This window comes from Bos taurus, chromosome 7, assembly GCF_002263795.3.
Source record: "Bos taurus isolate L1 Dominette 01449 registration number 42190680 breed Hereford chromosome 7, ARS-UCD2.0, whole genome shotgun sequence".
Lineage (NCBI taxonomy): Eukaryota > Metazoa > Chordata > Mammalia > Artiodactyla > Bovidae > Bos > Bos taurus.
Window position 1 is genome coordinate 96341330 of NC_037334.1, and position 16049 is coordinate 96357378.

Here is a 16049-nt window from a genome sequence, read left to right on the forward strand (position 1 = left end):
TTCATACTTGTTATTAAATATTTAATACTTGGATCTCCTCTGAGTTGAGTGGAATTAAGATGACAACCATAAATTCCTTACAGGTAAACTATTTATTTTTTTTATTCCAATACCCTAGAAAGAAGTCCCAGATTGTTTCCTCAGGGATATAGTTTATTTCACAAAGGTACCATTTAGCTGAAACCTTATACAAATAAGTAGATATAGATTTTTTTGTTGAGCTAAAATGTATGCATATACATAGGTTTAGTCTTTAAGGTAAACAGACATTCAGATAACATTTTGTGCATTAAATGAAGCAGAAAGCAGGTGGTGAGAGGCTGGATTTTTATTAAATAATAACTCCATGAAAATGATTCCCTCTTTGATGAGTATTAACATTAAAGTATTTTAAGTAGATAAGTACGAATAAATAATGGAATTTGTCTTAGTAAAAAATAAGTTCAGTTCAGTTCGGTCGCTTAGTCGTGTCCGACTCTTTGCAACCCCATGAACCACAGCACACCAGGCCTCCCTGTCCATCACCAACCCCCAGAGTTCACTCAAACTCATGTCCATCGAGTCAGTGATGCCATCCAGCCATCTCATCCTCTGTCGTCCCCTTCTCCTCCTGCTCCCAATCCCTCCCAGCATCAGGGTCTTTTTAAATAAGTCAGTTCTTTGCATCAGGTGGCCAAAGTATTGGAGTTTCAACTTCAACATCAGTCCTTCCAATAAACACCCAGGACTGATCTCCTTTAGGATGGACTGGTTGGATCTCCTTGCAGTCCAAGGGACTCTCAAGAGTCTTCTCCAACACCACAGTTCAAAAGCATCAATTCTTCAGTGCTCAGCTTTCTTCACAGTCCAACTCTCACATCCATTCTTCACCACTGGAAAACCTATAGCCTTGACTAGACGGACCTTTGTTTGCAAAGTAATGTCTCTGCTTTTAAATATGCTATCTAGGTTGGTCATAACTTTCCTTCCAAGGAGCAAGCGTCTTTTAATTTCATGGCTGCAGTCACTATCTGCAGTGATTTTGGAGCCCCAAAAAATAAAGTCTGACACTGTTTCCACTGTTTCCCCATTTATTTCCCATGAAGTGATGGGACCAGATGCCATGATCTTCGTTTTCTGAATGTTGAGCTTTAAGCCAACTTTTTCACTCTCCACTTTCACTTTCATCAAGAGCCTTTTTAGTTCTTCTTCACTTTCTGCCATAAGGGTGGTGTCATCTGCATATCTGAGGTTATTGATATTTCTCCCAGCAATCTTGATTCCAGCTTGTGCTCCTTCCAGCCCTGCATTTCTCATGATGTACTCTGCATATAAGTTAAATAAGCAGGATAACCATATACAGCCTTGACGTACTCCTTTTCCTATTTGGAATCAGTCTGTTGTTCCATGTCCAGGTCTAACTGTTGCTTCCTGACCTGCACATAGGTTTCTCAAGAGACAGCTCAGGTGGTCTGGTATTTCCATGTCTTTCAGAATTTTCCACAGTTGATTGTGATCCACACAGTCAAAGGCTTTGGCATAGTCAATAAAGCAGAAATAGTTGTTTTTCAGGAACTCTCTTGCTTTTTCAATGATCCAGCAGATGTTGGCAATTTGATCTCTGGTTCCTCTGCCTTTTCTAAAACCAGCTTGAACATCTGGAAGTTCACGGTTCACGTATTGCTGAAGCCTGGCTTGGAGAATTTTGAGCTTTACTTTACTAGCGTGTGAGATGAGTGCAATTGTGCGGTAGTTTGAGCATTCTTTGGCATTGCCTTTCTTTGGAATAGGAATGAAAACTGACCTTTTCCAGTCCTGTGGCCACTGCTTAGTTTTCCAAATTTGCTGGCATATTGAGTGCAGCATTTTCACAGCATCATCTTCCAGGATTTGGAATAGCTCAACTGGAATTCCATCACCTCCATTAGCTTTGTTCGTAGTGATGCTTTCTAAGGCCCACTTGACTTCCCATTCCAGGATGTCTGGCTCTAGGTGAGTGATCACACCATCGTGATTATCTGGGTCATGAAGCTCTTTTTTGTACAGTTCTTCTGTGTATTCTTGCCACCTCTTCTTAATATCTTCTGCTTCTGTTAGGTCCAGCTTCCCTGGTAGCTCAGACAATAAAGCATCTGCCTACAATGCAGGAGACCTGGGTTCAATCCCTGGGTCAGAAAGATCCGCTGGAGAAGGAAATGGCAACCCACTCCAGTGTTCATGCCTGGAAAATCCCACGGACTGAGGAGCCTGGTAGGTTACAGTCCATGGGGTCACAAAGAGTCGGACTCGACTGAGTGACTTCACTTGATTTCACTTTCTGTTAGGTCCATACCATTTCTGTCCTTTATCAAGCCCTTCTTTGCATGAAATGTCCCCTTGGTATCTCTAATTTTCTTGAAGAGATCTCTAGTCTTTCCCATTCTGTTCTTTTCCTCTATTTCTTTGCATTGATCGCTGAGGAAGACTTTCTCATCTCTCCTGGCTATTCTTTGGAACTCTGCATTCAGATGCTTATATCTTTCCTTTTCTCCTTTGCTTTTCGCTTCTCTTCTTTTCACAGCTATTTGTAAGGCCTCCCCAGACAGCCAGTTTGCTTTTTCACATTTCTTTCCCATGGGGATGGTCTGGATCCCTGTCTCCTGCACAATGTCATGAACCTCCATCCATACTTCATCAGGCACTCTATCTATCAGATCTAGGCCCTTAAATCTATTTCTCACTTCCACCGTATAATCATAAGGGATTTGATTTAGGTCATACCTGAATGGTCTAGTGGTTTTCCCTACTTTCTTCAATTTAAGTCTGAATTTGGTAATAAGGAGTTCATGATCTGAGCTATAGTCAGCTCCCGGTCTTGTTTTTGCTGACTGTATAGAGCTTCTCCATCTTTGGCTGCAAAGAATATAATCAATCTGATTTCGGTGTTGACCATCTGGTGATGTCCATGTATAGAGTCTTCTCTTGTGTTGTTGGAAGAGGGTGTTTGCTATGACCAGTGCATTCTCTTGGCAAAACTCTATTAGCCTTTGCCCTGATTCATTCCATACTCCAAGGCCAAATTTGCCTGTTACTCCAGGTGTTTCTTGACTTCCTACTTTTGCATTCCAGTCCCCTATAATGAAAAGGACATCTTTTTTGGGTGTTAGTTCTAAAAGGTCTTGTAGGTCTTCATAGAACCGTTCAACTTCAGCTTCTTCAGCATTACTGGTTGGGGCATAGGCTTGGATTACTGTGATATTGAGTGGTTTGCCTTGGAAACGAACAGAGATCATTCTGTCATTTTTGAGATTGCATCCAAGTACTGCATTTCGGACTCTTTTGTTGACCATGATGGCCACTCCATTTCTTCTGAGGGATTCCTGCCTGCAGTAGTAGATATAATGGTCATCTGAGTTAAATTCACCCATTCCAGTCCATTTTAGTTCCCTGATTCCTAGAATGTTGACATTGACTCTTGCCATCTCCTGTTTGACCACTTCCAATTTGCCTTGATTCATGGACCTGACATTCCAGGTTCCTATGCAATATTGCTCTTTACAGCATCGGACCTTGCTTCTATCACCAGTCACATCCACAGCTGGGTATTGTTTTTGCTTTGGCTCCATCCCTTCATTCTTTCTGGAATTATTTCTCCACTGATCTCCAGTAGCATATTGGGCACCTAACAACCTGGGGCATTCCTCTTTCAGTATCCTATCATTTTGCCTTTTCATACTGTTCATGGGGTTCTCAAGGCAAGAATACTGAAGTGTTTTGCCATTTCCTTCTCCAGTGGACCACATTCTGTCAGACCTCTCCACCATGACCCGCCCATCTTGGGTGGCCCCACAGGGCATGGCTTAGTTTCACTGAGTTAGACAAGGCTGTGGTCCATGTGATCAGACTGACTAGTTTTCTGTGATTATGGTTTCAGTGTGTCTGCCCTCTGATGCCCTCTCGCAACACCTTGGATCTTACTTGGGTTTCTCTTACCTTGGACATAGGGTATCTCTTCATGGCTGCTCCAGCAAATCGCAGCGGCTGCTCCTTACCTTGGACGAGGGGTATCTCTTCACGGCTGCTCCAGCAAAGCGCAGCGGCTGCTCCTTACCTTGGGCATGGGGTATCTCTTCAGGGCTGCTCCAGCAAATCGCAGCGGCTGCTCCTTACCTTGGACGAGGGGTATCTCTTCAGGGCTGCTCCAGCAAAGTGCAGCCGCTGCTCCTTACCTTGGACGAGGGGTATCTCCTCACAGCTGCCCCTCCTGACCTTGAACATGGAGCAGTTCCTCTCAGCCCTCCTGCACCGGTGCAGCCATGGCTCCTTGGACATGGGGTAGTTCCTCCCGGCCACCGCCCCTGACCTCGGGTGTGGGGTAGCTTCTCTCGCCACGCTTCTGCATGGTCCGTCGCAGCCAGGCTGGGCCAAAAAGAAAAAAAGATTAATATAAAGTAGTCTTATGGGTTAAACATTCTTTTCAGAATTTTGACCCTAGAATATAATACCTAGTTTTGTCCTGTTGCTTATCCTCTAAGTAGAGTATATAGTACCGGTAAAGAAATAATATGTCACACTGAATAAAATGAGTACTTTTCAGTAATTCTCAGAATAGGAAATGTTTCCAATGCATAATACTCCACCTGATCCTTAATATTTTTTCTGTTGGTGACCTTGTGACCTGATTGATTCTATATATTCTTCTGTTGATGGTAGACAGAAGAAAACAGCTTGTTTTTCCAGGCAAGTCTAAACATAAGCAGTCAATTCCTCCTTAATTTCTCTACCAGTTTCATATTGATTTCCCCAGTGTGAGCAATGTAATGAATGGATTGTGTACTAGATTTAACATTTAAAATTGTAAAGGTTGTGGCTATATTTATACTTAGCTAGCGTACCACATATTATGACACTTGCACGTGTGGAAGGAATAGTGACATTTTGTGGATTTGTATTTTTAAAAATACAGCAGACTATAAAATCATAGTGCATATGGTCCGGCCCTCTGTCGTCAGATGAAATTTTTAGAAAATCTACTGTGGGTCTGTTTTAAAGCTCTATGTCATTGTGACTGAGAAGAGTACAGTCACAACAAAAGTTGGTTCTTTTTGATGCCACTTCTTTCTGGTTTCAGTTCCCTCATTTCAGATGAGCATTTAAAATTTTAAAAATCCCAAAGGAGGTAGGGCATTATATTAATGAAAAATTCAACACAGGTATCTTTGTTCTGGAATCTGTTTCCATATCAAACTATTATGCTTAATATGGGAGTTGGATGCTGGCAAGAATAGGTTATAGATGCTGCAGGGACACAGGTCTTCTCAGAAACATGAGTGAACAACCACGTTATGAAGCTGACAGTATAATAACTTACTTCCTCTATAAAAGACACACTGAAGTTTTAGTACTCAGAATAATAGTTTTGTTGTTTGTTTGCATTAAAGGAAAATATAAAGAAGACATATCACTTTAGAATCTAAATAGATTCTTTAAAAACAAAGAAAATCCTTGTTTTGTCCTACTCAGAATAACTGGCTTCTCTGTTAGGTTCTAGGAAGGGACGTCAAAAAAAAAAAAAAAAAAATAGATATGGCACCTGTCCTCAAAATTTCCAAATACACGTGGAGGAACAATTCAAAACCACAAATTAAGCAATTAGAGAATGACAAATACATGAAAAGTTTGATATTATTTGGTACTAGATATTAATATTAGCTGTTTATTTCATTTAGAAAACTCTTATTTATGTTTAGGCAATTATTCTAAGCACTTTACCTATATTAAATCATTTAGTCCTCACAACAGAGATTTAAAGTAGATACTAATATTATTCCCATTATATAGAGGAAGCAGGTGAAGCTCAGAGGTTAATTTGCCCACATCAGTGGGAGAGCTAGGATTTAAACCAAATGGTTTGAATTATAATGAGCTGCTTCTGTTACTGGTCTCTGTCTCATATTTGCCTTACTACTTAAAATATTGAGAGCTGTAAGATATGCACAAACCTCCGACATCTGTTTCATACCTCAGCGCAGGAAGGCTGACCCTAGACAAAGCCCTTGACCTGACTCGCTACCTCCAACATGAAACAAGCATTCCCGCGCTTCTCAAAGGTCTGGAATACCTAGAATTGTTTTACCGCATGGTGGAAAGAAGGAACATTTCAGATGTCACTGAAAATCTCAAGGTTTGTATTCCTTTCAGAAGGTTCATTAAGTAAAAGACACGGCAGCTGGATGATCAGTGAGACTTGTTCTATTTTGTGTGAACTCTTGGGGTTAAAGCTTGGCGAATCTAAGGAAATCGCCTGGGAGCACAGTCACCACTTAAGTATCTAATGGTTGGTTATCCCCTGGTCTTTGTCACCATCACCCTAAGAGCTGGGTACCAAGGTCATAAGCAAAGCATCCCTCCTAAGGGGATTTTATCTTACATCAATTGATAGTCCCCTCTCAGATAAGAAATAAAATTGTACTTCTAATGGAGAAAGGAACTGTGGTGGGTGGAGACCACACACCAGAAAAAGAAGCAAAATGTAGCAATTAGTAGTTCCATGCTTTGGGAAATGTTCATGCAGACTGTTTAGAGTTGAACCCATTAGATGGGTGAGTGAGGGCTGTGTTAAGAACTAAATTTAGCCTCTCTGTAAACCATCCTATGCTTTCTGCAGCATTACCTTCTCCAGTATTTTAAGCCAGTGATTGACACGCAAAGCTGGCTTGATGAGGGCTCTGTCTGGGACAGAATGCTTCGCTCCACTGTCTTGAAGCTGGCCTGTTACCTGAACCATGCTCCTTGCATCCAGAAGGCAACTGAACTCTTCTCTCAGTGGATGGAATCCAGTGGAAAATTAAAGTAAATCTGGACTTCTGTTCTTTGTTCCTTTCACTTTGATGTAAAAGTCTTTGATCATGCGAGACATTAAATCTAAAACCTTTTAGTGAGTATAGGAAAAAAAAAAAAAAAAACCATGCTGGGAATTACATACCCTTGTCTCATGCTCCCACATAGTAAGTGCTCAATAGATTTTTGTGGGAAGTGAGGTTTAGTTCCCTGCAGGGAAAAGCTAATAAACATTAGCATGGTTTCAGAAAGACAGCCAGCGGGTGAAAGTGGGGTAGACTAGAGTGGTGCCCGACTGCCAAGAGTAATGCCTTTTAAAGATAAAAAGCAATGTGAAATGTGCATGCAATCGAAACGCCAATGATCAATTGATGCAACAAAAAACGAGGTGGTGGGGAGGGAGCTTTGTTCAATGTATTTACTTCCTCATTAACCAATACCATACCACACGCACCACATACCACCGTCTTAGCCTCAAGTTTCAGCTTTGATAGGAAACTGATGATTTGGGCCATCTAAAGGATGTGTAAGGTGGCAAAGTTGATTCCAGTGGTTGTTGTAATCAGGTAAATGCCCAGTGATCAAATTGATTCTGTTGCAGTTCAGTCTAGCAGCTGCAACCCATAGTATTAAAAGGCCCCACAATCTTTTCAATGTAAGCCTTAATTTCTGTCCAACACATGATTTTATATTGTTGCTATTAAAACTCTGAATTTCAAGCTGGATGTTTTGAGAAATCAAATCTGTATGTGAATTAAGGAAAATTCATTTTTTAGAATAGAAAAAAAAATGCACAGCTTTAGTAGCAAGTAAAGCAATAGTGTCAATTTTTCCTCTCCCAAATTGTTATGAAATGCTATCACAATTTGTCTCCATGTAACTAAATCTCCATGAGCTTTTTGAAATCTTTTCTTGACTTCTTATTTTTTAAAAAAGTAATTTGCTTTCTTCAAATTTGGACTTTTTCAGTCTTTAGGATTTAGGCCTAAAATCAGTTTCAGAAAAAAAAATCTTTTAGCTGTATTTTTTTCTTCTTTTTGTTCATGTTTAAATAAACTGTATGAATGAGGCTAAAATATAAACATTCTGCTGCCCTATAGCACGTCAGATTATATTCTGTCTTTATGCTACTTACAAGAAGAATGATCTTACCTGAAGTCACTCAAGTCCAGTAGATATGATGGTTCAACATCCTATAGTATAGGATGCTATACTATGAAAACATTCTAGGAAAATCTCATTTAAGCTTGTAATCAAGACTACATAATCAAATATTGTAGGTTTATTTTTTTAAAGTTTAAGACCATCAGTATTAATCCTTTAGAGATTACTTCCTTTATTCATGAATTCAGAATATAATGCTTTGCCTGCTGATTTTGTGCTAGGCGCCACAGTTAGTGCTAAGAATAAGCTGGTGAGAGAAACAGCTAGGTGTCCTACCTTCAAGGGACTCACGATTCATTTGTTACCAATTTTTGTAAATTTATACAGTTCAATTCAGTTCAGTTGCTCAGTCATGTCCGACTCTTTACAACCCCATGAACCACAGCACGCCAGGCCTCCCTGTCCATCACTAACTCCTGGAGTTTACCCAAACTCATGTCCATTGAGTCGGTGATGCCATCCAACCATCTCATCCTCTGTCATCCCTGTCTCCTTCTGCCTTCAATCTTTCCCAGCATCAGGGTCTTTTCAAATGAGTCAGCTCTTCACATCAGGTGGCCAAAATATCGGAATTTCAGCTTCAACATCAGTCCTTCCAATGAACACCCAGGACTGATTTCCTTTAGTAAAATACACTAAAATAAAAATAATGTGGATTATAATTTGGTTGCTTTTTGTTTTATGATTCAAAGGCTCTTGGGATATTTATGTACATATAGTACAGTGGGAGTAGTACAGTTTTAGAATCATATGTCTAAATCCCATCTCAGAAAAGGCTAATATGTCACCTCAGCGCAAGTTACTTCAACTTTCTCAACTTTACTTCCACTTTTAAAAATTAAGGTAACTTTTACATCTCACTGGGTAACTTTGGCAGTTAAGTAAGTTGTATAGAGACTAGTACAATGTTATGGACCCTGTATGATAAATGCAAATTTCCTGTCCCATCCCTGCTTCTCTGTACTGTACTTTTCCAAGCCATCAATATGGATATTGGCTATTACTGATCAATTATATTTGGAATTAAAAATCATAACTAAATTAAAATAAAGACTAGTTAGTATCCTTTAGGACAATAAAACTTGAAAACCATGGTGCCTTCTTTAGGCGGACATAAAATAATCATATTGCATGTTATCATTTTACAGAATTATAATATAAATGACTGAACTCTAAACAACTGTGCTAAATTACAATTTTTTACACCTAGAGAGTCAGATAGCTCTCAAACAGGCCTACTAGAAAATATTCCTAATGCGACATTAAAGCAACAAGTAATAATTTAAAAAAAATCATATAGTACCAATACATGCAATTTATTGACAGAATTCTATATAAACCAGTGCATTTATATTTCAGAAATCACATCTTTTATTTGTTTCATCTTCTCATGAAGATTCTCCATGTAGTTTAAATTTTTATGATTTTTATTCTTTAAACATTTTATTATCAGTAGGAAAAAACACAAATAGTTTGCAAAGTATCAGTACATAAAATCTTCCATAAAGAAGGCTGGACAACAAAGAATTGATGCTTTTGAATTGTGGTGTTGGAGAACACTTACGAGTCCCCTGGACAGCAAGAAGATCAAACCAGTCAATTCTAAAGGAAATCAACCCTGGATATTCATTGGAAGGACTGATGCTGAAGCTGAAGCTCCAATACTTTGTCCACCTGATGCAAAAAGCTGACTCACTAGAAAAGACCTTGATGCTGGGAAAGACGGAGGGTGGAGGAGAAGGGGACAACAGAGGATGAGATGGTTGTATGTCATCTCTGAATCAATGGACATGAGTTTGAGCAAACTCAGGGAGATTGAGAAGGACAGGGAAGCCTGGTGTGCTGCAGTCCATTGGGTCGCAAAGAGTCAGACACAGCTTAGTGACTGAACAACAGGAAATAACTCAAAGGTGATTATGTTTTAGAATTTAAAATCATAATAAGAAAAACTAATTTTTTCTTTCGTAGAACTTTTTTTCACTTTTGTGCTTAATATTACAGTATCCCAGCAGATGTTTTAACGATCGTGTATTCCGTGGGGGCTCAAACAACAGCAGGATGGAATTACCTTTTGGAGCAATATGAACTGTCATTGTCAGGGGCTGAAAAAAACAAAATTCTGTATGCATTGTCAACCAGCAAACATCAGGAAAAGTTAATGAAGTAAGTGAATTTAAGTTGTTAAAAGTGAACTTACACATATTCAGGAAAGTTACTAAAATTCAGCCATCAATTTCAAAGGCATATAATAATAACTAACTCAGGATTTGAACCATTTTGAATTTTTTCCAAAAACCGTGTATTGACAAAATGCACATAGTGAAAACAGATGTTCCTTAATCATGTGATTGATACTAAGCAAATAGCTATGTTTTAGTGTCAGAACCTTGGAGGTAAATTATTATTATTGAAAAATACATTTTTGTGTATAAGATGCTAATTGAAGTTTACTGAAATAATAAGTGGATAAAATTACTTCTAGAGAAATGTAAACGTTTAACTGGAATATTAAAAAATGTTAGCCAGTAGAGAGTTTATTACTGTTTTGGGTACATTACACTTTCATTGTGCCTCTTTCTCTCTGATGCTTTTAATATACTGATAGCCTGAGTTAATTTCCATTATAGATCACATGCCGTGAAAAATTAAGTGATCTTTGTTTCTTCAGGTTAATTGAACTAGGAATGGAAGGAAAGGTTATCAAGACACAGGACTTGGCAACTCTTCTTTTTACAACTGCCAGAAATCCCAAGGGGCAGCAACTAGCCTGGAACTTTGTAAAAGAAAACTGGACCCATCTCCTTAAAAAGTTGGTATTTGTTTATATCCTAATAGCTCAGTTGGTCAAGAATCCGCCTGCAATGCAAAGACCCAGGCTCAATTCCTGGGTCGGGAAGATACTCTGGAGAAGGGATAGGCTACCCACTCCAGTATTCTTGGGCTTCCCTGGTGGCTCAGCTGGTAAAAAATCCACCTGCAATGCGGGAGACCTGGGCTCAATCTCTGAGTTGGGAAGATGCCCTGGAGAAGGGAAAGGCTACCCAGTCCAGTGCTCTGACCTGGAGAATTCCATGGGCTGTATAGTCCATGGGATCACTAAGAGTCGGGCACAACTGAGTGACTTTCATAATGTGTATTCTTCCACCCAGATACTTCAGTTGCCTAAAACCAAGTGTAATCAGATGTTCCCTAAAGCATATGAATGATACTATTTTTACTCAAATGGTTTGATGAAGTGTATTGATTTTAAAACTCACTAGCCCGCTGTCCAGGTATAAGGGAGAGGAATGAAAAGAAGGGGATGGGAAACAGATTTCTGTTACTCATCTCAGGCCATGAAGAATTGCTGGGAACAAGTAAGAGCTGAGTTAAATCCGGTCATCAACCCCATCCCCTTTTCCCTTCTGGCTCTCTCCCTAGCCCAGAAGAATGCAATGAAGCCATATATGGTACAGCAAACTATTTCGTTTACTTTGTTAATATAGTTTTGTTCTGGGGGAAAAAAAAACTTCAGAAAATTTGAAGAGAACTAATCCCTACCTCCAGTTCCCTTGGAGAGGTAATACAGTGGAGAGCTTGGAGGCAGTAGAAGAAATTAATCAGAAGTGCCTGGGGAGCTCCCCTCCAAAACTGGATAGGTTATGAGTCTTCTCTGGGGTTTCAACTCTTGGGAGAACTATAGCTCACTGCAATATGCTCCTGGCCCTAAGATAGTCCCAGAACAAAAGCAACAATGATTAGATTTCCTCGGAATGTACAGGATGGCATGGCTTTCTCTCACAATAGACCCCCTGCGAAGGTGCTCTACCATTCCTCATCCAAATCCAAAATATCACTTATTAACTCTATGGAAAGTACCCTAAATGAAAGAGCTGTGCAATTTGCTTACTTTTGTGTCATTTAGCATGTCTGATGCCAGTCATCCTCAGTCCCTCATCCCTCTCATTTCTTAGTCATAAAGGACTCAGAGCTATTCTCACCGATAGCTTTTTGTGAGCAAAAAGCACATTTCTACCCCTTCCAGACCTTAAAGGGGTTAACATCCACATGAGACCAAATTAGTTAGAAACTGTTTTTTTAAAACAAAACAAAATCATTTTCCTTAAACACCCTACTGGAACCATTGGTTTTGTTGTTTGCGTGACTCTCCGTTCCCTCCTGGATGATCATATTTCTCTGCAATGCTGTAGATTTATTTTGTAACTGGAAATTATTCTCCTCTCTGAGTGTGTACAGAGCCCAGACTTGGCAGCATGTCTGAGATGTATCTGTGCTCTGCTTTACAGCATGAACCCCTTAGACTTGTGGCCAGATTCTCTATGTAAGACGTAGAGAATAGACATAGAAGGGGTAAAGAATGCCATCTGTGGCTTTGAAAAAGAGTTCCACCAACAATGCCCCAATAAATACGATGTTTAAACACAGTGATGTCCAAAATGAGTTGGGGAAGTTTGCAAGACAATGCCTTAGAGCGCAAGAAGAAAATATTACTACCTGTATCATTTCTTATTTCATGCTCTTATCTTATTCTTATCTTACGTTTTCCTTTTTACCTTTAAGTTAGTGTATACATATAATTCATAAATAAAAATACGCACATTGGGAAATTCTTGGTCAAAAATTTTGTTGATGGAATGCATAATCAAAAATTGTGGGGTGCTGCTTTAAATATGAACTTAAATTTAAACATAAACATTCATGTTTCCTATAAAAGCTTTATCTAAATTTTAATCTTATGGTCAAATTTGATAAATTTCATAGCTTTCAGATTTTCCCAGATGCATATGAGCTATTCTTGTGGTAATTGATAGTATCCATTGTAACGTACAGGCTTATCGTATAGTTACTAATGTTACATAGTTTAAATATATATAACGTGTTATAAACATAAGGTCATTGTTCCTATTACTTACATCTATGAAATTCCTTTTATTTTCAGATTTGAGTTGGGCTCATTCCCCATAAGAATGATCATCTCTGGTACAACATCTCATTTTTCTTCCAAGGATGAGTTGCAGGAGGTTTGTGACTCTCTATTGCCAACAATTTAAAAATAAATGTTCAAGTTATAGAATTGAAAGTAAATTTAGATGCAATCTGGTTTTCAGTTGTTGTTTTATTGAAAGAAAATAAGCTGTTTGTCCAATGTCACCTAGAAAGCAAGTGGAAGAGACAGAATTAATGTTCATAGCATTCAAAATGAAAATTACACTTGAGGGACGAGTCCTTTTGTATTTAGTTTGCATTGTATCATCACTTGAGTGATTATATTGAAGTTTGAAAGAGTGCTTGAAGGTCTTTTTAACAATATTGCTCTTTATGGTAGTTCTACTAACCTCTTTTTAAAAAGCATTCTTGTGTTTTACATTGCCTTTCCACAATAAATTTATTTACTTTTAATGCAAATTCAGAACTTAAATCCCAGATCACTGCTTACTTTATGAACTTGACTCAATCTCTTACCTTTTTTTACCTACAGTGTGCTTACTTGTAAGATTTGTCATTCCTGTCTTACTTTACCTATTGTTTGAAGATAAAGTGACATAATTATGCCCCCAAAAGAGATGAAGAAAATAACTTTTTTAGAAGTCGTCAGAGAAATGCTTGCACCTGTGTTTGTATAATCTGCAAGCTGTTTTGAAACCCTTTGAAAGATAAAGTGTTTTATGAACCATATCAGTAATTCTTTTCTGGCTTTTTTTTTTTTTCAGGTGAAACTGTTCTTTGAATCTCTTAAGGCCCAAGGATCACACCTAGATATATTTCAAATTATTCTGGAAACCATATCCAAAAATATAAAGTGGCTGGAGAAGAACCTTCCCACCCTGAGGAAATGGCTACTGACTAGTATTTAAATGGTCAATAGAAACAGCACATCAGATGCTGTGTTTGTGGGAAGTGTGCAGAACCAGTGTTCCAGATAGTTTAACCTGTAAAGAGCCTCAAGAAGTCAGTCTACACAGCTGCCTGTGCTCAGCTATCACTTCTAGCTGACAGACATATGATGCTGGGGTGGAGCCCCAGTAGCCTATTTTAAAGTAAACCTCCTGAATAATGGAGATATGTGGAGATATATATAGAAGTAGCTGCCGCAACACAGACTGTCTACACTGCCCCACTTTAAGCAACTACTATTTTGCTTCTTTGATGCTTTTTAAGCCTTGCATAGTATCCTGGAGTTTTCCCAACCAGGTTACTTCCAAGGAAACATAACCAGTCTGCAAAAAAAAAAATCTTTCTTTCACATCTTTCCATCTCCTCACCCTTCTGCTTTCTCAGCTCAGCCTGAATAGTTTATTTATTTTTTATCATTCATGTAAAATCTCAATCAAAGTATGAAGCATATGGATCAGGAAAACATGCTGCTGCTACTGCTGCTAAGTCGCTTCAGTCATGTCCGACTCTGTGTGACCCCATAGATGGCAGCCCACCAGGCTCCACCATCCCTGGGATTCTCCAGGCAAGAACACTGGAGTGGGTTGCCATTTCCTTCTCTAAGGTATAAAAGTGAAAAGTGAAAGTGAAGTCGCTCAGTTGTGTCCAACTCTAGCGACCCTATGGACTGCAGCCTACCAGGCTCCTCCGTCCATGGGATTTTCTAGGCAAGAGTACTGGAGTGGGGTGCCAGGAAAACATACTTATTGCCAAATCTCAGGTTATTTCAAACTAGACGTCAGGGTTTATCAAAGAAGCGAGGAGGGCCTTTTGGCTTGAGCCTAACATTCATGAGGAGCCTTGAAAGCAGACTTCTGAGGTCATCTCTAAATGAAGTTAAATCTGGAGTCACAGTGGTACAGGAGAGAAAGATGATATCACCCCACTTTAACCCATGCCCTATTGCATTTGTAATAAATCTTTTGAAAATTGCAGAGTTAGATCATACTATTGGATCTATTTTGGCTTAAATATATTTTGTATATATTTTGGCTTAGTTTGATGTAAATATTTAAAGGTATCACTATATTTTGTAAACCAGTTTTGGCATTTCTTCATATTTTAAGGGAATCTCCATCTTTGAAATTGTTTGACTTAATGGTTTGACTAAGGTATTAAGAAATAAAACGTCACTCTAAATAAAGGTAGTAAATTTATCAAATTCATGATCCACGTATAAGTCAGTATAAAGTATAATAAGTTCTTATAAGATTTGAATCAATCCACAGATTACTGGCTTATCTTGGTTATCAAAGAAGGCTGGGATTATTTGGGTGGGAGTAGGGTGGCAGGATGTTATCCAATCCCTTTTAAATTATTTCATATCATAAAGATCTGTAGACCTTTCTCTACTGCCACAGTCAGAGACAGGATACATTTTGGATGGACATGGGCGTGATCCAGCACATATTTTGTTAAGTTTGTTTTTAAATAATTTCTTGAAGTCTTTCAAGCATCTTGGACTCTAGAGTTGGCCTGTTCATGGCTCTATAAGGTTTGCATAACATCTAAGTGATGTCCCTGTAGAAGTGTATTTTTGCATAAAGAAACTGAAAGAATAAAGAATACTATTTTTTCCACCAAAATAATATGTAAATTAAGCAGTAAAATGTATATGAGTTTTGGTTGAATTGTGCCATTAATCTTGCTGTTAGTAAGAAAACTTCTTTCTCTTGTGTAATAACTTACCTGCCGTAAGTTTCCAAGTTTTTAATTCTCTTCCTTTTAGTTAATCTCTCTGATTCTTAAGAATTGAGTACAGAAAATGGAAATTTTATTATTTGATGAGATTGAACATGAGAAGTGCTATGCCAATGATGTTTTAATGAATAAAGAGTTTTTTTTTTAAAAAGAAATACATTTATTAGTGTGGTATTTCAAAACCTTTATGGTGGATGCCAGACCCCTAAAACAAACTAAAGCTTGGCTAACGTTAGTTTTAGTTTCCTTTACCTTGAATGAGGACTTTCCTGGTGGCTCAGAGGGTAAAGCGTCTGCCTACAACGTGCAAGACCTGGGTTCACACCCTAGGTCGGGAAGATCTCCTGGAGAAGGAAATGGCAACCCACGCCTGTACTCTTGCCTGGAAAATCTCATGGATGGAGGAGCCTGGTAGGCTACAGTCCATGGGGTCACAAAGAGTTGGATGACTG

General features: G+C 38.7%; 1 protein-coding gene across 2 annotated transcripts in view; it reads left to right on the forward strand.

The window, feature by feature from the left end:
- The window catches only part of ERAP2 (endoplasmic reticulum aminopeptidase 2), a 52821-nt gene extending 37069 nt beyond the window's left edge, over positions 1–15752 (forward strand). The window contains exons 14-19 of one of the 2 annotated variants that reach the window (XM_005209760.5): positions 5986–6142; positions 6626–6810; positions 9964–10125; positions 10631–10771; positions 12902–12983; positions 13674–15752. In XM_005209760.5, the coding sequence (XP_005209817.1) occupies positions 5986–6142; positions 6626–6810; positions 9964–10125; positions 10631–10771; positions 12902–12983; positions 13674–13817 (871 nt within the window). In that variant the 3' untranslated portion in view covers positions 13818–15752. 2 annotated transcript variants of the gene reach the window in all.
- The last annotated feature ends 297 nt before the right edge of the window (positions 15753–16049 follow it).